General features: G+C 32.5%; 1 protein-coding gene across 2 annotated transcripts in view; it reads left to right on the forward strand.

Moving 5' to 3' along the window:
• The window catches only part of LOC113551760, a 63,832-nt gene extending 40,028 nt beyond the window's left edge, over positions 1 to 23,804 (forward strand). Inside the window, exons 2-7 of one of the 2 annotated variants that reach the window (XM_026954224.1) lie at positions 8,029 to 8,160; positions 18,842 to 19,041; positions 20,772 to 21,045; positions 21,341 to 21,616; positions 21,684 to 21,848; positions 21,932 to 23,804. In XM_026954224.1, coding sequence (XP_026810025.1) covers positions 8,029 to 8,160; positions 18,842 to 19,041; positions 20,772 to 21,045; positions 21,341 to 21,616; positions 21,684 to 21,848; positions 21,932 to 22,945 — 2,061 coding nt within the window. In that variant the 3' untranslated portion in view covers positions 22,946 to 23,804. Of the gene's footprint in view, positions 1 to 8,028; positions 8,161 to 18,472; positions 18,566 to 18,841; positions 19,042 to 20,771; positions 21,046 to 21,340; positions 21,617 to 21,683; positions 21,849 to 21,931 lie in introns of those variants that run through there. The other variant, XM_026954225.1, reaches the window with a different exon arrangement.
• The last annotated feature ends 558 nt before the right edge of the window (positions 23,805 to 24,362 follow it).

Genomic DNA, 24,362 nt, shown 5'->3' on the forward strand with positions numbered 1-24,362 from the left:
CGACCCGAGTTTGCCCTTAATATATTATTAATATGCGGTCAACAATTACTATAATAATATATATAAACGCGCGTGTATAGTGTCCCGCGGTCTCTGTCCACAACATTTATTTGATGTCGAAACGATTCGGAATAATATTAGTGAGTGTATATATATATATATTACGATAAGAAACGCAACGCTCTTTAACTTAAAGTGCATTTTATAAGTTTCTATATAAAACTCTCATCAAAATACGCCCACGATCAAAAGATTATCACGCCACGGCGAAACTAAATCGTGTGATGTGTTTGACACATATCGGATCTACAGATCGAAAATCCTTTCTGGCCGTGCTTAAAAGTACGTATAATACATATTAAACGTAACAATGTAATATATTATTATTATGCTGTTAATAACGTTATAATAACGTACATAATAACATTATAATCTAATACGACTTTAGTTGGCGCGGCGATTGCGGTGTGTACAGGTACCATTGATCGTTTTCGATTCAATTTAGATTAGAGTTTTTTTTAACGAAATGAAAAACGATTGGAAACGACTCTACCGTTTTCTCGTATACGCTCCGATCGTATTCCGGTTCCTAGTGCGAGCCAATAACAATATTAATATAATAATATATTGTCGTAAGACTATTGTCCGATACACGTATATATGTATATACTATATATCTATATATCTCTGCGTAAAATATTATACGTGTACTATATTATACCGTTTGCCGTAACGATATTATTATTTTATATTGTACAGCAACGCGTTCGGCGCGTTTAGCGTAGTAGGTGAGTACCCACCTCTACTCGAGTCGGGCGCGTGGGAGTCGTACGCGCGGCCGACGTCGATGCCGCCGCGAAAGGTTTCATAATGGCAGCATTTATAATATTATTATGATATTTCTGCCGCCGCCGCCGCTGTTGCGATATTATTATCGTTATTATATTTATATATACTCGTCGTCGTCGTGCACGGCCATTGTACGGCGCGTGTACGAACACACATCGTGTATTATACTATTATAATATCGTACGTGGTGCGGTGTTATTATTATATATATATATATATATACGTACGTCCCGTTCTCCTCTGCCGATATAATATGTCTTTTACGCCGTCAGTGGTTTCTCTGCGGCTGTTTATATTGTTATATGTATAGTGTTGCGGTGCAAAGGTGAAACTGACCGGCGGCGGCGTGTGTGTATGTGTGTGTGTCGCAACGCGCGCGCGTTTGTTTCCTGCCCGTGCAAAACGCGTTCCGGCGCGAGCGTTATTAGTAATAATGGTGTTGTACGACAGCGAAAATAGCGAAAAAATAATATATCAAAACCGTTTTTTATATAGAAAGTACCTGTCCACTCAGTGTCTCAGTTGATATTTTTTTTCCGGTCGTTTTCTATACGTAGACAAAACGTATAGCTCAGGGATGGTCTAGTTTACGGGTAGGCACTATAATATATTTTTCGGTACCCATAGATCGTGCATAAGACGTATATGACGTATATATATATATATATATATAATACCTACCGCGACGGTATGTATAGTTTCGATTGAGCGCCGCAGAATCACGATTGGAAACGAAAACGGACGACGGCACCGCACGCAGCAACATATTATATTATCGCGAGTTGTGCCCGCCAATGCATTGCACTCGGAAACGGAGTATTCGACCTACAGAATTTTTAACGTTCGTCGGTGTTTTAGTACGAGCGACATAGGATGCTGCGCACGTTCAAAAAAACTAGTATATATAGATAAGCTTATTACTGCTGCTGCTGCAGTAGGTGTGTATTTGACGTGGTCCTCGTCGTAACACGTGAATTTTTAGACCTAACCCATTTTGTAGATTCCACACTTCAAGAGCAAGTGCAGAGCAACCTAATTTCGACAAACTTGGCTCGGTTCCACGACGAACGATTTGATAATAATTTACGGTTGTCGCCTTAGAATTCGGTGTTACCACGCGAGTTCTATGTATATATATATATATATATATATATACATACGTACAATATACGTGCGGTATATTGCAAAAACCCGTAAAAAACGCTTACGATCTCGCAGAGCAAAGTATGCGCGCACGCATACACGATAAACCGATTAAATAATACCCATAATCAAACGTCTACGCGCATATATACGGTACTATATTTATTTCAAAAAACACACACACACACACAAACGTCGGCAGGTTAAACGCGCGCTGTCGAAACTTTTTTTTCAACGCGTGCAATATCGTATTAAATCTCTACCCGTCGTCGCACGTCTTCGTCGAATGATTATCATGCGTGTAGGTATATTATCGGAACACTTCATCGAATCTACACACATACACACACAAACTGTAATCTATTTCGTACAGTATCAACGTATATACATACATATATATATATGTATATCTATTATATACGCTGCTTTATATACATATATATAAGAGTACTGCGATCTGGGACGTTGCTGTGTTTCTGACAGCGTGTACACATGGCCGCGTAGTACGTATACGACGGCTGACTATTATATATACATGTACTCATATTCGCGTCTAAACGGTGTCGAAACCGTTGTGCGAACGCGCATAATTATGATATTGTATACACTTAAATATTTTTGAGTCTAGTCATTGACGGGTTAATTTGTACTATATATGGATATTACGGATTTGCAGGTTTACGCGCGGGAGGCGTCGGCGGAAGAAAAAATAAATAAACAGTTATAACACATATCGCACACACACACACACACATGTCCACCGATGATCTGGTTAAAATATTAAATTGTTATTGTAATCATAACGTCCGCGACCGTTGTATAACGCTCGCGTTGCTCAGGGCGTGAGTTTAACGATGGGCCTCGCATGTATTATTATGTATCGTACAGGTTGATTATTTAATCGCGGACCGGCCGATATCTCGGAGAATATAAACGGAATTCAAAAACGTTTTGAATTTTATGGGCATGATATTATACCGGAATTCGTAAGAAAACGCGAAATGGTCTGTTCTTATTATAGACGTTTAGGATCGAAATAGTTGAAAAAAATCCTTTTATTTCTTCAGTTATTGCGCCTGCAGATTAACGTTGAAAAGATAAAGTATAATCGCCCTATACACAGTGACCCGGTTCGAAAAATTCACACCACGGACAGCGGCAGACGTCAAAACGTGATAAATCATATTACATATTATTATTATGATTATTATTATTATACAGCCGGTCGACACCTCTGCAGGTCGTCGTATTATAATATAATAATAATATTATTACGAGACCAATACGCGCGCCGAAGACGGACGTACGTCAATCTCCGTGCAGAGTGCCACTACATATGTATAAGTATAGGTAGTTTGACCACGTGCAGCGTTGTTATTGCGTAATAAAACTATATATATATATATATATTCTGCGATTAATTAATTAATGTATATAAATATATAGTATATGCGTGCGTGTGTATTGAATACGAACTATATGTGCGTTTCGCAATCGTCTGCGAGTAAGAAAACGGCACATCGCAATAATAATAATATACACACATATATAGACCGTTTTTATACGCGATCTCTACACCGCCGGTGATGTAACAAGACGTTCGAAATTTGATTCAAACCTCCCATAATTCAAACAGTCGTCGACCCCGCCGCGCTTAAACCCGATTGTTAAACTCGATAATTCGGTGCCGCCAAATTCGTCGTGCGTGCATTATAATATAATGTGATATGTAGAACCCCGTGTACTCGCTGTGTGCACGTTACACATTATCATAATATATATATAGACGTCGAGACGATGACGAGTGCAACGAGAGGAGCGTACTTTATACGCGTATTATTACCGCGGCGGTATACCTGTACGATATATGTATACAGTGTGATATTAAACGTATGATGGTGTAAAATAAAATTTGAAAAAAAAAAAAAAAAGAAACGCTGAAAATCTTTGCAACTCCGCCCAACGGTTAACCACTCGTATAATACGTATAAGCTGATCGCGGTCGCGCATCTCCAAGAGATTTCGATATTATACCAAACGCATGTGCAACGCGTTCAAACGCATCATACGTATATACGTATATTATACACCATCATCTATCTGTGATATTACGTAATCAAATGTATAGTGTACGATAGCTATATCATTATATTATTACGTTTAACGAATTTTGTTGAAAGTGTGCGAGGCATAGGTAAACGAGTCGCGTTCAGAGGGGAAAGAAACAACGTCGTATATTATCTAAAATATTGAATATTTTATGTAGTTGTACTTGTTTCCCTCGCTTTAGAAACTTATCAATACGATAATATGTTGACATATTATATTGATTACAATTTGAAACGGTCTATACTATTTCGATGCGAAACAACCAGTGCAAATTTACAATAGGATTTTTCATATCCGTACGCGGAACGCGGCTAATGCTTTCTTTTACATGATATCTTAAAAACATATATCGTTTGATGCAGTGAATAGTGACAGTACAATAAATTGATAATTTGATATTTGTATTGATCTCGGACTTTTTAGTATCACTTATCATATTAACGGATGACCGCGATCCATTTGAAAATAGTGCAAATATAATATGCGATATACCTACTATACATACTTTCGAACATAATATTATTTTATACGCTCTAAAAATATGATAATAACATACTTGATATACTTATTTTGTTAACTAAATATTATACATATATATATGTCGACCGATTGTATTTTGTTGGACATCATCATAATACGTTTTTGACGACCAATTGGTGTGTAATAATCTATGCACTCTATAACACATATTTCGTTTTTACTATTTGATTATTTTTATAACAAATAACAATATTGGTATGTTAAAGTTTAAAATTTAAAATTGTTCGATTAAATTAAATTACAATGAAAATGCAACTGATAAATTAATAAGTAGTAAAAACAATTGGGTGGAATTGATAAATATACCTAGCTAGTGCTTATCTCGTATTCAAATATTGGACGTATAGTTAATAGATTCTGAATTGAAGTAGGGTAGAGGGACCTTGTGAGAATCGAGAACATTAGAAAGGGACATCATTGAATGATAAATAATAATAAACGATACATCATACATGTCGATAACATAGTATTACAATCAAATTAACTAATGGACAATGGCGCAATAGCATAGCAATAATGAGAATAAAAACTATATACGATTTATTTAAAAGTGTAACGCACTAACACTGCAGTGTATTCTGTATATTTTGTCTTGGACAAGAATATACTTTTGAAATCGATGGTGATAAATTGATAAAGTATAAATGAAATTGTATTTAAGAACATAGATAGATCAAATAATTATTTTTTACATCCCGTTAAGTATATTAAGTAATAATAATGTGTTACAAACTTATTATACTATTCTACTAGGCTATACTTTATTATAAATTTCGTTGAATTTATACAAATAACGTCAGTAGTAGTAATACCTAATCAGCTAATGAATATACTGAAAAAAAAAAAAGAAAATGTACAAAGGCCTCTTAACTTAAATACAATAGTAATAACATCATAATATACTATGAATGTGTAGATGCTCGTAGATAATTTAATTCAGATAAATCATCAATGTGTTGTTGTTACGATAATAATATATACATATTTTATTTGTTGAATAATATCAATATGGATAATAATTTCTCTAATTAGTTAATTACTATACATTTATTAAAATTACTTAGTGTACGTATTGTATTATTATGTAAACTATGTACACATTTCAAATAAAATAACCTTAATTTAAAAATAGTTTTGTAGTTCTATAAATAAATAATCAATCAATCATTTGAACACCCAGTTAAATACTTAAATATAATATGTATACAGTACCTGTAAACTTAACATAATACATTAAGTAGGTACTCTCGCATTTTCTAATTTAACACCCGCCATCGCGGTCGCCTCCGTGCGTGGCAGGTACTCACAACTATTCGTGTCTAATCTCCATGCGCGCAGTACTCATAATGCGCCGATTGCGTTACCACATTTTAATTTATGAATTAATAACAACACGTAACTACAAACTCATACTATATTGAACACATCCAGGTTATAATATCAGTCTTGAGAGTAGTACGTAACTCGTGATAATTATTTATGATTTCCCGCACGAAAGGCTCCCGATGTTTTAGTTTACGGTTTACCACAAATTAAAAATAAAATGCTACACGAACGGTGCACGAAACAATTAAAAACATACATAAACGACTATTAATGGACAGTTTTACCATAATATTATAATACAATTCGTGATCCTGTGGTATAGTGAAATCAATTAAAACCAACAGAAATTCTTAGATTTGAGTTAAAACCTGCTGTTAATATATTTCATAGAAAATGGTACGTATGATATAATTAGAACGTTTAATATAGATATAATAAAAATTGATCAAATCGACTATACGTCGTTGCTATAAGGAAGTGTAATGGTTTAATTTCGTTAGCATAACACCTAAAATATCGGTAATTATAATATGATGTACTATAACTACTAAGACATAATAAAATATGTTTTTTGATTCATACTAATAACTAATGTAACATATTGAAAGTAGATACAATAATTACATAATGCATTTTTAACTTTTGTAAACAACTAGTACATTATGCTTAATATAACATGCAAATTATTAAAAAATAAAAACCAAAAATTAAAGTTATAAACCCAGTAAAGTCAATATGAAAAAGTATTATAAATATGTATTTTATGTACTCAAATCTGTACATATTTCTGATGCACTCGTAATATACTTAGCAAATGGCGAGTATATATGGATATCGAAATAAAGCATAATTATTATTATGTATATATATATTACCTAGGCTTATATTTTGTGGTTTTCTGAAATGTAATACACGCGTTTATACATGTATGTATATTATAAATATATTATGTGAACAAAACGAGATGATCAAATTATATGGCGACAGGCAACGTTGATAAAAATATAACATGCGTTAAAAATATCAAATTATATTATCGCCTTGGTCTATAAAATTATAAAAAAAAAAACTGAAAAATCATATCGTGTGACAATTTTTGCATAATATTATTGTACGTGAATCTCACGGTCACACGTATAATTATACAAAAACATTTTCATCTAACCAAACAATATCGCGTTTATTGGCGTGTATGATTTCACTGTCGTCGGATGAAAATTACTGGGAAACACACGATTGTCCCCTTTTATATAGGCTCTATTATTATAATATGTTACGTTTTGGGGTTTATTGCCTGTTGTACCGCTAGTTTGCCGAATAACGGGTTTAAAAAAAAAAAACACGCAAAAGTTGTATATACTTACATGAAAAATAATTCACAAATAAAAATATGACACAGTCGATTGGGCTATTAAACGGGAGTAGCGTATATAATATAATATAATAACTAAACAGAACAGATAGTTTATTTTTATTTTATTTGGTCAAATGCATCGCCCTTCACCTGCAGCCAGGTCCACCGAGTGGTTTTGTACATCAAAAACAATACTATATATATACACGCAATGAACTTATCATATATATATATATATATATATTATACTATTATGTAGCCCCATTGGAATAAATATACGTAGAATGTATAGGTATGCATGTGTATGTGTGTGTGTTTTTTTTTTTTTTAATAGCGTTATCTGTCGAAGAAACTGGTTTTTTAGTAGACTAATCCAAATTTTTATTGCTCGCCTCATTATTTTATTTATCTATAATTGTGAGATGTTGACCCCTTTATACCTATATATATATATACACACACATTTACATATTATAGGTTTACATAGTGTAATGGAAAAAAATCACATAATATTATACATGTAATCCGTGCACCATGTACGCGTATAGTATTTGTATAAACATATGTTGTGTACTCGTGTGTGTGTGTGTATTGATACACGTTGAAATAGTTAAACGAATATTACATGTTTGAAAAATCGTAAAAATTTTAGTTCACGCACGCGATGGATGTGTTAATAATTTCCGTCGTTTTGGAAATGTTTTCAGATATCGGCGAAACCGAATAGCAAAATGAACGATCACGTAGCTCGGCTGCGAGTGGTGCAAGAGGTGTCATCGCGGAACAGTTCAGCCAGCTGGAATAGTTCGTGTACGTTCTCGACCGAGCAGAGTTTTCAGGTGAGTCTATGTAATACTAAAATATACATCGTTGATACACCCCGACCGCCGATCTATAGGAATCGAAACCGCGGAGATTTAATGGTCTACATCACGTGTATTACAATACCATTATCATGACGTAGGTATTAGAGTAATTTCTTACACGACTGATGGATAATATAATACACGTATTGTACGCAATACCCGTGACATAATGGCATATAATGCGCATTATCGTGAAAAGTCTGTATGTTGTAAAGGTATAATAATTATTATTATCGTATTCGTCCACCAAACGCGGGGGACACGCAAATCGAATAGAACCGCGAGCTGTGAGACACTGGAAATCAGATGGTCTGTGTATTGTATACCGACTATATTAGGGGCACTCCCTGTGAAACGGTGTAGGTAAACTCACGATATACTCACACCGACGGGCGTCGGATGATATTAAATATTATGATACAGTGTAATATGGACCACGCGTAACGACGACAACCCACTTGAGGGTTAGATATCGAAACGTTATTGTTGCCGCGTGTGCACTCCTATTTATAAGCAAATTGTATTTAATCAATAATACCCTCCTCCGTGTTTACCGACTCATCGTACACGTTTATCGTTCAGCGACGACAGTTTAAACTTAATCGCTTAATGTGTCATCAATCGAAATAATTAAGTTTGCTTTTGTAGACTAAACCACGATTGCGTTAATGCAGTGTCGGCGTGTACCTACCTCATACGCCTACCATATTACAAACGACTTCTGTGAAACTTGTCGGCAAATACGAGCGATAAAGATACGGTCCGCGATACTACTTAACGTCACTGCAATGCTGCAGCGCGCATTATCGTAAACAACAGGTGTGTGACACAATAAAGCACAATAATACGACGTGCGCGTAAACAATGGAAAATAAAAATAAAAAGTGAAATAAGGTATCATGTGCAGTGCGCAGTGGCTTGATAAAAATCTGCGTGTGGGCGGCGCTCGAAAAGACGTTAACCCGACCGGGGGCCTCATGTTTTTGACATTGAAATCGGACAATGTAATTTAGGAAATATGGAATGACCGCGCTACTCTTTTGGTCTAATCGCCTATACACACACACACACACCAAACACCGAGTATTACACTGCAGTGTATAATACCAAAACCGCCCACAGGGATCCGGTGGGTGTTTTCGTATTTTTTTAATGGGTTTCTTTTCGCCGCTTTTGTGCCGAGGTGAACCGCCGCCACCACCTTACATATCATTTAAGTATGTATAATATAATATAACACACGATCGTGCGTCGTGTGTGCAGTGTGTATATTATAACACGCGAAGAAAAAGAAACGTCGGTTATCTGCAAATGACACGACGTGTCCCCTCGCGGAAGGCCCGCGTGTTTTATTTGCTCGTAAAACTATCATACGAACCACCGCACGACCGCGCGCATATAAATACCCATAGGGTACCCATATTATCGTTTGATACCGCGGTATAGTCGAAAATCAAAGAACGCACGCACCGACGACACGCATATATTATTATATTATACAATGTGTCATCATTAATCGCACACATTCACCAGACGTGCGGGATGTATCTACTGTATTTAGGAATTTTTTTTTTTTTAAAAAACGAACGAAATAATCAAAACCCATATGCGGTATAATATATTATGTTCACACACACACACACACACACACATTATTATTATTATTATTATTTTTTTTATCGAATTCGAGTGATTATGCGGTTCACAATGGTTCGAGTCGTAGCGAGATTTATAGCCGACGCATTTAAAAGACTGTGTTACGTAATAACATATGATATTATTATAAAATACATATAGGTATACGCTTTTGGCGTTTCGTCAATATGGGTTGGGATTTTTTTTTTTTTATTCTTTACAAGTTTCGCTCCGTCTCTCCGCTCGGCGTGGTTCAACTGCAGAGTATTTAAAAAAAATAAATAAATAAATAAATATAGCTAATTTAATATCGTTCTAAAGTAAAAAGAAGTGTATTTCGAGCGGCGGACGGTCATAAAACATTGTACGAATATACGTAGGCGTTTGAAGTCGATGTTTCGTCTCGCGAGCGGTCGTCGCCGTAATAAAAACACTTGCACCCTTTTTTTTATACACGCATATCTATATAGCTATATTTTATGTACGGTCTTTGTCATATCACCCGTGTTCGCGTATACGGCGTACCCACATATTATAATATGTTCGTTTACAAATCGCGCGCAACGGAATGAAATAGGTATATATAAACATTAAACGAGTATCAACCGAACGCCGGGCGGTTAGAATAATATAATATAACGATATTATACGCCGCGGAATAAAATATAATAATATTATGCGACACGTTGATTCGACGATATGTACCTGTTGCACGGCCATAATATGTACTATACGTGTCGGTTAGGTACTTATTATTATTACATGGGTGTACATATATAATATAGTGTAGCAGTATGGCACCGGTGCTCGGTATTCCGTCGAGCCTTTCACTGTCAATGGTCCCGCGCAGCGTAGTGTAATAATAATAATAATAATATAACGTCGGTTGGTGCAGAGGAAAGAAACAATATTTCCTCGGGCTCGTGTGACTCCGGTGAATCCGATGCGGTACCAACCAGCTGTACGTATACACAGAATAATAATAATAATAATATACGATGTGTGCGTGTATATATATATATATTATATTGTGTAGGTATAAGCGCACAAGAAACGCACTTAACGAAGATTGATGGCCCCCTAATAGACGGGGTATTGTATGTATATATTATACGAAGTCGGATTTAATATACCGTCCCTCCGTACGAAGTCGCTTCGCCGGTGTGTACGCAGGTACACGTCACGTGTATAAACGCGTACAAATACGACGACGACGACGACCGACGACCGACGGGCGTGTAGAGGGTTGAGATCACATTATATTATTATTATTATTATTATTATTATTATACACGCCGTGCGCGCGTATTTGTTCATTACCAAGTGCATCACGTATCTATAAGCGCTATTGTCCACCGTTGGACGAAATCAGAGAGACGACGGTGCGATGTGCAGTCGGATTTTATAGAGAGAGAGAAACACACACACACACACACGAATATACCTACCCGAAGAACCGAGCACGGCGCACTGCAGACGTATTATATCATTATGTATTGCCCACGTTACATAATAATAATATAATACATAAACGTAATGTTAATAATGTATAATATTATGTACGATAACCCGTACCTATATTATATACGTATAGGTATGGACGCTGGTAATTTACGGCGGAACTCGATTGATACGTCGTACACGTATTGTTCGAGAATATTGATAACGACGATGTTATGATGCGTATATGACTGGATTTTCAAATTCGAAACGTACAGCGTATAAAGCTGTCGACGTTTTTTATTTAATACGATGGTGTCCTTTAATTTATCCGTATGAGAAATATCACGTGTCGCGCGGTCGGTATATTCCGGTGCAGTATATACAATATTAGTATACGTACGCGATATAGGTAGCTTTATATATTATCATATATTATTCATCGTGTATAGGAATCCCGACGCAGTGCCGTATCATTCGACCCCACCGCATGGCCCGGCCGGTGACGACCATAATAATTTTGTTTTCAAATAAACACGTAATAATAATATATGTAAATCGACGAATATTTTCCGTTGAAGGTTTTATTGCGCGCGTTACGTCTGTTATAAGTAGCGGTAGTTTTTTTTTCTTTGAAAAAGGACACGGATAAGACTCGGGCCCCGGGAATCACATATACACACGTGTGCCCGCGCGCGTATATAATATAAACATAAAATATAGTGTCGTCTTCGAGGATAATCGTTAATACGGATCACGACTGCAGTGGATATTTTTTTTTTTTATCCGAACGCATGATTGATGATAATTTTATGATAAGGTATTTACAGTTCGTGAGCTCTCTATTTACATTGTGCGGAGCATCCCGCAGCTAAGCATACCATGCGCATTATGCCTATTATAATAATACCGACGATGGCGACGGAGCGCGGGTATATATTGCCCGTGTTATAATACAGTGTATTACATTACGCGTATCACATTCGCGAATTTTCTTTTTTATTCACATTTCTCGCTCGCGCGGATATATAATGGTGAAGAACGAGCGAGACACAAACACAATAATATATAATAATAATTACACGTCGTACGTCGCGTACATAATATAATATAATAATATATGTAAAACCGATATGCTTTCGATGTTATCGTTTCTCCGGTATAAAGAGAGAGAGAGAGAGAGAGAATAATCGTTTAATTAGTCCTCGGCGTATGCGTATATGATATAATACATACATATAATATACCAACGCAAGGTGGTCCAGACACAATGAGCCGGAAATCTTCGGTCGTCCGTCGTCCTACGGACGAATCTCACCCCGAGATAAATGGCGTCGAGAAAAATATATTATGCGACGTTTACACGTTATCGCAAAAACACACACACACACACACACACACACATTCCGCAGGTAATGTACTTATACATTTTAATTTACTGTCAGGTTTCTTATATATTTTTTCACGCAAAAACTATACGTACGCGTTTTGCGCATGCAGTTTGTGCGCATTTCGCGATATAAACAGACGCAATTATTTTCCTAAAATAAAAATATTATAAGCGTTCTTTATCTTATTTCACTCGAACGTGGGTGTGCGAGGCATGCGCGTGTTTTTTTTCACGTCAACTCTCCTAGTTCTGTATTTAAAATTCAATTAAATATTTTCAACCGTTCGCCTTATCATATTTTCATTACTTAGTTCTGCAGCATAATTAATCTCGTCTACTAAAACTTTTAACATATTATGCATACACATATTTTACATTTAAGGCCTCAGGTTATAATTTTTACTATGCCGAATATATTTTATAATATTTCAATCGATAATTCATTATAAAATAACATTTTAATAAAATAAAAACATACATATTGGTAATTTTACGGGCGTATTTTTTTTTTTTAATTTACGGTCTCGTCATGTTGCCGTGTAAAACAAAACAAAATAAAATAAGGAGGCTGAACTGCCGATTTGATACAAGATTTTAATATTTTATATATACTACAAACATAGGCATGTGGTAACATATCGGTATTACTTTCTCTAACTAAATTATATAGTCGGAGTACCTCTATAGTTCACCTTATCTCTAAAATAATGTGTTTTTGTCTGTTAAACAATAGAATTTCATCAAAACTGATAAAAAATAATTTATACCCACAGATAGTTTCCGACTTTGAAATAGTGCCGATGACTACCATGTATAATCAATGTTTTACGAAAATAAGTACTTATGGTTCGTACCATATTGTTTTTAAATATAATCGAATTACGTAACACACATGTAGGTACACGCCTTACTAAACTAGGTAACTATAAAAAAAAAAGTAGTTAATTTTGAGCATGATTTTGTTTTCATTAGTTTATATATTTATAATTTAAAAAAATGTATACATGAATCGGACCTAAAACCTATTTGATGAATAATTATAATATATGCAATTTTTTCATTTCAGTCGATGTATATCCTTGAACTAAGATTTTAGTATCGTTATTCTCAGTATGGTAGATTTAAGGACTTATGCGCACTTAAAATATCGCCAGATCTGTTAATCACGACCGCAAATGTAAATGTCATATTCACGCGTGTTGTCACAATAAAATCTCTATGCAACTCTTTGATATAAAAACCTACCGACATTTAACAACGAAATGTCTCCGGCGAAAGTAACGTCTGTAAGATTTTTGGCGATGATGGTCCGTTAAGTTAAACGAAACTTCATGTTACATAAAATGGTTAGTAATTTTCCCCTGGATGTTAGATATATAGGACGAGTTGAAAAATGGCTATAAAATGTTTACATTCAAAATCATGTCTACAAACAGTCATTAAAGAAATTCGATTGAAAATCAACTACTTTATACTATCCTAATACCATTAATACACATATATAATGATTTGATTAAATAATTAAAACAGTTAAATCAGGTGAGTTATATTTAGAAAAAACTACTAAATGAATCACCATCTTATGAATGGTTGCATTCTCTCTCTTCCACTTCCCACATTTCCTTTTTACCGACGTGATTTTATTTCCTGATTGGTATGCCAAATACACGATACTGCCTTTTTTCTCATAATCTGAATTAATTAAACAAACCGGGTATAGTTTGCAACCATTTAAGTGTATATAAATCGATTATAAATTAATTTTATAAAAAAATACAAATCTATTCCATGGTTTACCGAGAAATTATTAATTAACGTTCACAATTATTAATGTAAATTTTTAATTATTTTGTAAATTATTTAAATCTATAATAGAAATGAAGAATTTCACTAACTAAAAATTATTACACGATAGAAAAATAAACCATGTAAAAATTCCAAGTCGTCTATTATCATATAATTTGTTTTTTTCCTTTTGATAGGTTTATATAAACTCATAAGGTGATAATATGATATATTATAATATGTTATAAGAGATATAACAATTTGAAAACTATAAACAATTTTGAAAATACTTTTTTTCTTGATTACAAAACAACATTTTCGAAAAAAAAAATCAAAAACGTTAATAGTTTTGGAAATAATGAGGTTTGTACCGTGTACACGTATATATAGGTATTATTATATTATTTATATCATATAGTTAAGATCAAGTATTCAACTATACTATAATTATGCTGTCAATAAACTGAAAAATATTGAGCCAAACTGCGCTTGTGAAAGCTCAGTTTAGAATATTTTTTATTATTATTGTAATATACATAATTGAAATATATTATACGTATAGAGAGTGAATTTGACGTGGGTTTATTTTGAAATAAACTAGCTGTGAAATTTAATTAAATCATATGAAAATCAAATTGATTGGTGTATATACCTATGTATTTAAAATGAATAAATCAAATGAAAATCAAATTGCTTAGTGTATTTATTTATGCAAGCAGTTTTTAGATGAACCAATTTGATTCGCCATATTGACGTCCCATATTATACAATGTTTATATTATTAAAAATAAAATCATAATAATATAATATACTTTTTTATTACTACTTATTAATAGCAGTAAAGTAACCTACATTATCTAAGTTCACCAATTACACTTCTACTACTACGTTTGATATTTTATGATAATAATATACAAAATTATATCAATGTTCCCTAGAGCATATTCCACATTAAACAATGTAAACTTCTGTTACTTACTCTGATTAGCATCAGAAAACTTAACAAAATTATTTGCGTAATATTTTTTTTCATTGTTTTATTTAAAGATACGTGTAAAATAAAATTTACTGTTATCAACATGCTAAATATTAAATCACTGATTGGTGATTCACAATCCACGAAAAAATTCGGATTTAAGACTATCAAGTAATTATTCTGTAGATATAATAGCTGTTTTCAATAATTTTCGTCTTTGATTATTATTTTTAATTCTGTAAATTAAATAAAAAAGTTATCCAAACAGTTAAACATAACATTAATCTTAACAGAATTATTATGTGCATAACTATATTCACGCTGACATTGTCAGTTAATACTTTCTATTTCAATATAAATTATTAGTAGGCGTTTTTACCACGCAATGAATGAATGCGTATAATATAGTATTAACCATTAATATAATGCAAATTAAATAAACATATTATTATCTTTACAAAAGCGTTATTGATTGTGTTTTTATATTTACTCGTTTAAATTATAAAGGCAATTTTAAACACTAAATATCAATAACACTTCATTGTGCGTATTAATATCCTTTGATATCAAAAAAGAAATGAATATTCGCGGTATTCAATACACGCAAATTGAAGTATTTTATGACTTTATTTAGTCTATTATTTCGTTGTCTGATTTCATATAATTTAATAAATAAACTACTTGGTTATTATAATTCTATGTTTACATTTATTTTACTTGTCGAAAAATAACTAATAATATTTTTGTTAATTTTAACAATTTGTATATATTAGATTATAATAGTTCTACTATATAATATTATAAATTATAATATACATTTTAATATTATTTAGCTGTTTGACCATGATTTAAGAACGATTTTTTTTTTAAATAAAAAACGTAGTTTTTTTTCAAAAACTACGATATTGAAAATGTCCTTCAAATCACTTATAAACAATGAACCAATATCTCATTGCTCGTTAATTATTAGACATAATATATTAAATTGAAACAGGATTCAAACTACTTTTGCGCTTAAATATTACTTTTCACTGATGTTTTTTTTTTTTATCAAAATACAGTCTAAAAGTTTATATAAACTTGTTTCGACTGTGTTTTTGTAAAGTAAATCTATAAAGGTTATATATCGTTAATGAAAATAAAGGTGTTTCGAGTAAATGATATATTATACTTTATCATATAGGCAATGAGTGTTTAACAAAAACTGCTATGCAAATTAGTATGTTATTTTGTGTTTTTAAGAAATAAAATACATGAATAGTTTTATAACTTTATCACAGCTATCTTCAGCAAAAACAACAATTAACAAATACGAATATTGACTTGGAGTGTTAGACACTCGTTTTACTTCGTATATAATCTGCACAAGATTGTGGTGTTTTTCAATTAAATTTGAAAACGGTAGTTATTTTTAAAACGGGTTTGAGACAATCCATTTTATGATTGTTGATATTTTTTCAAAATTTTTTATTGGCTCCGAATATTTTTCCATGATAAGCGAAAAAACTAAAGATAAAATCAAAAATAATTTCTTAAAAGTTAAATACATTATAATCATTTTAAAAAAAATCTATCTACTAGAAATTAATTTTAATAGTATTCATAATATAATGTAATCAAAATTAAATAGTCTTATTATTTACTATTTACTAGCATTATAATATTATAATTTATAACTATACAAGTGCATGATGTAAATGCTTTAAAAAACAAGAAAATGTTTTTTTAAATTATTTTTTACATTAGTTTTAATAAATTTGACTAAAATAATCTAGTTGTATTATTTAATATATTGTTTAAATAAATAATCATAAATAAAATGACCAATATCTATATACACATCTACCGCCCACGAGTGATAACAATTTTGTTTGCCATTGCCACCATTATTTTTGTGTGATATGATAGGTATAAATAGAATACATAATAAAAATAATATGATAAGTCTAACTTACTCTTAATCTTTATCTCTTTAAGTGAATATTATAACATTTACGAAAAATACTTAGTAAAGATCATACAATTTAAAAAAAAATTCAATTCCAAGTTTCATAAATTAATTTATACATGAAACAAATTTTGTATTAGAAAAGCAATATATTTTAAAAAATTAATTTGCTTTTAAATACTTAACCTATTAATTGCTGTAGGCGAGTCTTAAAAGGTGGCGAGAATTTTTTTATTGGTAATAATAGGCTTTATATTATTTAGATTAAACAATAGACTTTTATATATATATATATATATGTGTGTGTTAAGATAGTTACTGTGGGTATTTATTAGTATATCATAAAAAAATGCAATTAATCCACGTAAATCATATATTTAATCTCGGTTTTTTAAATTGTGTAAAAAAATAAACCGAACTAAAAATAATCTAAACTTACATTTTATTTAATATATTATATTATTATATACATTATACCTATATCAACTCATATGATCGTTATAAATCATATAACATTATATTAAAAAGACTTGTGATTGTGTATGTGTATGTGTCGTAATATATCTGTAAGTCTAATTTTATTTAACGTTTTCGTACAATAAAGTTATGTAGTACAGTTATCGAATACCGTTAGGGTAAAATATCATACGAGGATTTGCCCAGGATGGACACAATTTGGCAGGATGATGTTACTTGGTATTGGGTAACGGATGAGAAGAAAATTAAGTGTGTGAAAAGTTCTCATGCACGAGTTAGTTGCTCGTGTTTTTCATATTTGACCGTAGTTTTATTGTTACAAGGCAATTATAACAACTCATAAGAAGCTTAGAGTTCCAACATATTATAACAGCATTATGTACTTATAGCGAAATCCGCTCTCAAAATAGTCAGCTATTCATTTGTAGCGTGGGATCCCATCAGAACTGAAATCACGTAATAATAATAATAACAACAACGTATTAGAATAAAAATTATGATTCTTATTATTCTATTCATCGCGGAGCGGAAAAGTGAAATTATTTTCATTAAACTATCCGGGGATGGGCAATTATACGACAACCGTTTTATTTACTAAAATAAAAAAATAACTACGTCCGTTTAGTCTCGTGCGCGTGCCTTAATCATGAAGTCCTGCCGACTTTGTAATCGCGAAAAAGCAACGTTGTCTCGCATATCCCATGCATGGGTACTGCGTTTTTTAAGAGTGAGATTTATATTAGAATATTACGAGTTTTAGTTGTAGAATATTTTATGAAAATAAAATTTTATCCATTATTATATATGATACCTAATGATATTGTGAGCTATCGTGACTACTTATTTTATACATTTTTTTACCCTGGACAATTTTAACATTCAATCTTTTTTTTTTTTAACCGGTTATACTTCCTATAATATTTGTGTTGATCATTATTGTTCTTATTACAAAAGTGCAATTGAATAGAATAATATTAATTATTATTCTGTGTTATTGTCGCAGGATCAACCCAGACCACCGGTGTATAATGTAGAAGACTATGCTGGATCCCTGCGAAAATTTGGAAAGCGAGGGCCTACGTCAGACGTCAACAATGGTGACTCACCCGAACCAAAAGAAACCGAAATGACTCTAAAAGAATTCACATCAGCTACCGAGCTACTGGAAAAACTGAGCTCCGACTTAAAGCTCGCGTATTTCAGGTATTTATTTATTTATTCTTCCTTGTTTTATTTTTTTTTTTATTCTGGAGATCAAGAAATCAATATATTATATTTGTAATATATTTAAACTATTTATTATATGCTATACTATATTATATTATGCGAAACATAGAATTTCAATAATTTTAATATTTTGAATAAAAACAGATTATTAATCATGACCGTAGGGTTTTAGTCGTAGGACTAAAATTCAATTTTAAGTTAATTTCATAATTCTAAAAAAAATAATTTATTTGATTTAATTTCTAACATAAAATAAAAGGTATCATTTAATGTATTAAACATCGTGCACACGATTTTAGTCCAATACTAAAAAAAATAAATTATATAATGACAATAATAATAAAACTAATTAACTATCAAATCACGTATCTTTTAGCACATTTATAATTATTATGACTTAAACAACCTTGTTACATTCGCGAATTCAATTGTTCCTAAAATATTTATGTTATTTAAAGCTCTCCACGCCCAGGTTATAAGATATCTAATGCGTTTGTTAGAAAATTATTACTTACCAAAAAAGGATTGAGTGTATTCGTCATAAATACAAATGATAAAATAAATTTACAATCGCTGCATCCTGTTTTCTGAAAAAATAATGTTTTAAATTTTCAATAATTTATTAGACAGATCCTAGAGTTAATAATAAACTCATAATTGTTTGATAAATTGGGTTTAAAATAGTTATTTTGATTACGTTTCTAATGAATTATAAATCATATTAAATAATAAATTTCATTTAATAGATTGTTTTTAAATATGTAATAGCAAATTACATTAAAATTGAAAAAAAATACAAATAGGTGTATACATTTAAAATTAAGATTAAGCTATAAATAATAAGTGAATAATAAGTTTTAAAAAATTTAAAAATGTCTTTTGATATGATTAATGAAGCCTCTGAAAACTTATTGAATAACATAACTTCCAAATGTAATAAAATTAAAATAAGTAAATAAATAATATATCTTTTATGAATCAGCTTCGAATTATTACGACCGAGTTGCACGCTGCAAATTAAACCGTTGTAAACACGAAAATATGATTTTGTTTGTAGGTCATTAGAATAAAAAGATGTTATCGGTAGTTAGAATCAATACGGTCAATTTAATTATAGTGGTGCGTACGTTATTCGCTATTCTTGTTTGACACTGACAGAAAAAATTATAACGTAATACAGAGTCCCAATGCCCTAGTGTTTGAGCGTAAAAAAATAAAATAAATAACCCAACCGGCTTATCCGAGGAATAACGGTTATAACACTGCCAGTATTAATTAACCACTAAAACCGGTACCGGTCATTTATTTCAAGCGGGAACGAGATGAAAATGTAACGTAAAAGGTAATAATAAATAGTCTATCGGCCGGTTAGTATAACACATGATATATATTTATAAGTATAATAGACAGTGTAGGTACGTCGTACGCGTGTGTATGAAAAAATAAATGGATAATTCGGAATACCTATAGTCCAGTTTAATTGAATGCCTGCGATATAACATACAGGATTGCGTGGTATGACCTTGCAGGACGCTGTTATAAGTTAGAACTGATGGCGTCCTTACTGTAGAAAATATATACACCAATTACACCATCCATATTGGGTCAAAAGTTTTAAACCTATTAATTTTAAAAAAAAAAGGTCATTCATCAATATCTATATGTATAATTTTTTATTCTATCTGTTTTCCTTCTAAAATCTGTAGTTTCGTACAAGAATTCGTCGGCGACCCTATAGACGGAGTGACGCTGTTGCTGGAGCTCCTGAAAACTATCCAACAAAACGGCACACAAACAAAATGTACCCCAGCAAACCAGCGCCGTATCACATTGGACGAAAACGCATGCCTGCAGTGCTTGAAGTATTGCCTGCGCTGTCAGGATGCGGCTAGGAAATTGGCGATATCTCCGGCCGGACTATACACGCTCGCCGCGTGCATCATGAGCACTGTCAATCAGTCTCGTCTACTGACTTTGGAGGTTTGTGAGAACGTATTCTGTTTGAAATTAAACGTATTAATTATTCGCCGAGTCATTTATCAGTTACAATGTTTTAGGTTAATATTTTACAGTTACTTATAAATAAATATTTAAAACAATTACCTGGAAAGGACGAAAATATTAATGTAGTATTTACCTAATAACAGTAATAATGTAATCATTCGGTGTTATACTTCACATATCGACGTACGATTCAAAAATGTTTCGACTGACTGACAGAAAATAATATTATGTTATATTTGATGATAATTCGATTGGATTTGTCTGCTTTTAGTTACTAACCAAGGCGTGCTGTGAATCGGGTACGGTAGACGGACACAACACGGTTTCGGACGCGATGAGTACGATGCGACTTAGATTTGCTGAGCCCGTCAGGTTCAGATTTCTAGTGGGAATGATGTCCGGTAGCGGCAGTTCCGGTATGGAACTGCTGTTAGCTGGTTTAAAGTTTATAAACGCCTTCACAGAAACATGTCCGGATCTTCAGACAAAGTTTTATGTGCAAGCCGAACTCAAGCAAGCTGGTTTTAAACCCGCAGCTATATTAAAAGTAAGATTCTTGTAAAAAAAAAAAAAAATCAAATAATAACCCTTAAATGAAATGGTCGTAATTTCAGAATATTTCCAACAAATCTCCGCTGTTGAGCTCCGTCTCGGATGAGATATACAGGTGGCAGAAAAATTTCATAAATGTTGAATCACTAAAAAGACAGCATGACGAGGTCATCAGAGAAGCTAAGTCTCTTAGAGAGAAAGTAGTCATGCTAGAAAAAAAAATTCACGTGAGTATAACGTAAAATCGTATTTGTCACTAATCGATTGATACATAAATAAATTGACAAATTGTTTTGTTATTGATGTTTAGCTTCTCCAAGAAGAGAAACGTGTAATTTCTTCGCGCAAAGACCACGTGGATATCTCGAAAAAGAACAAAATCGAAGGCGGGGGCAATTCTGCTGAAGACGAAGGTATCAGTTCTTCCGAACAAGACGACTGCGAAGAGGAAGTATCGTCTAAAAAAGTAAAGGTTCCCTACAAGATGTACAGCGTATCACAAGGTGACACGACCATTGAGGAAGTGCTCGAAGATTTCGACAAGGTCATAAATGATGCGTCCACCGAGTCGGGTGGTGGACGAAAGATGTCGTCAGTGAGCAGTGACAATTCCAAACGGTATTACGAGTATTCCGACACGGACGATGTGGTAATAATACCAACGAGAATCGTCCCCGAACCACCAAGACGGTCCAGGAGCCTATTCATGAACAAAAATTTCGAAGTCAATCCGTTTTTTGAGGATGACGAGGAGAGCGTCGAATCAGAGTGCGCTTACGAAGAGGACGATGACGAGGTTAAGTCCAAAATAAAACGGAGCGAAACGTTTCATTCGGTCCAGAAACAGATAAAACGATTTTCGGACCTGGCGCTGCACAGCCGCCGCGTGGAGGACGAAGAAAAAATCAAGGACGGGGGCAGACGAAAATCGATATATAACATCTTCGGCAACCCGAATCAACCGGAAAACTCGATGTATGCCAACAATAGACCGGTGACGAGGTCAGCGAGCACCAGGAACGTCAACGATTCGCGGATACCTGTCATGAGGTTCGAGCACTGCAAGTCCGAAAGGTCTGTGTACTTACCAATGGGCTGCAAGGTCACTAAGGAACCCAACAAGGTCTTCATGACTAGGGGTCACAACAACGCGGGGTTGTATTCCGGTTACAAGGACACTGCCGCCGCCGCCGGAGGAAAAGACCCGAGTTCCAAGTGCAAGCCGAGTTCAGGCGGTAATTCAAACGGCTTGAAAGCGCTACAGCACATTAACATGTCCGTTTCCACGGGGAAGCTCACAGATTTCCCGTCGGGACTCTATTAGACTGAACATGTAGAATACGTCTACGTTATATGATAATTTATTATTATTATGGTATTAGTGTTATTTTTAAACGTCTACGTTCTAAAAATGTAAATATTAAATATAATTATGTAGCTTATAGTTTAATGAAAGAAAAAAAAACACCGAAAGTTTAAAATAGTATGTCGTCTCATTGCGATCATTACGCCTATAATATTGTTTAAACTATAATGTAGTGTTTACCGAATATTATTTAATTCGTTTACCAACAGTTGTACATAGTTTTTAAGTAGGTATATGGTACATAGGTATATTGGTTAAAGTACAATATTGATTACCGCTTGACTGAATAGCATCTCTGTTAGCCTTTATCTATTTTGGTTTAGAAGTATTTTTTAAATAATAGAATAATATACTTAACCTTAGACGAAACGCCTATTTCTCTTTACGATTTTCTCCAAAGGTAAAATCTAGAATAGATGTACGTATAGTTTATAAGAACATCATTTTAATGTTTACAAGGTAATTATAGTTTTTTATAAGGTATAATGCGTAATAGATATTATTTTAGATTAATATTATAATCTATACATTAAACATGTTTATCGTATTTGCGTACGATTAAGTGAACATACATATTGTTTAAGATCTATATTTATCATTAAGGTAACCTCTAAGATTTTTAGACATAATTCAATAATAACAATCTCGATAATTTAGACGTTAAGAGCCTACCTATTGAAAAGTAAGTGCAATATTTTGAATTAAAGCAGTAGTTTAATTTTTATATTATATAATAAGCTATTTGTTTTAATTGCTCAACCATCCTTGATAAAGCATATACATATTTAAATTTATTATAAGTATTTTTATATTTTATTTTTACACACATACATATTAATTTTTTATGTAAAACAAATAATCTATGTATTTATAATCTAAATAATTCAATCTCATATCATAATAATTAAATATGAATATATATTAATTTTAAAAAATGGTGTTCTTTACTTTTATTCTGACAAAAATATACTAGTATTCGATCCACTCAGTAGTGGTGGATCGGGCCAAAAAGCAAGGAGAAAGTGCCTCCCGAGCCCCCGATCATGTCATATTAATGAAAATTATATTTAATACTTAATTAATATAACATAATTAAATTACTTACAAGCTTAAAAGAATAATAATTGAAAGTATAAGAATTTTGCAAAAATATTACCATCCGAATCCGAAGAATTCTATAAATTAAATAATATAGTCATAGTTTTTATTTACACTATTGCCTATACATGACGCACTTGTAATACTCGTTATGCAAATTATTATCATTTCATATTTTTTCGTTCATTCGTGTCGTAATCGATATAATACTCAACTTACGTACATAAAATTTAGCATCAACCCGCCGCTGAATTTACTATTCTCGAGTTCTTCACTT

Source organism: Rhopalosiphum maidis, chromosome 2 (assembly GCF_003676215.2).
Source record: "Rhopalosiphum maidis isolate BTI-1 chromosome 2, ASM367621v3, whole genome shotgun sequence".
NCBI classification, from domain to species: domain Eukaryota; kingdom Metazoa; phylum Arthropoda; class Insecta; order Hemiptera; family Aphididae; genus Rhopalosiphum; species Rhopalosiphum maidis.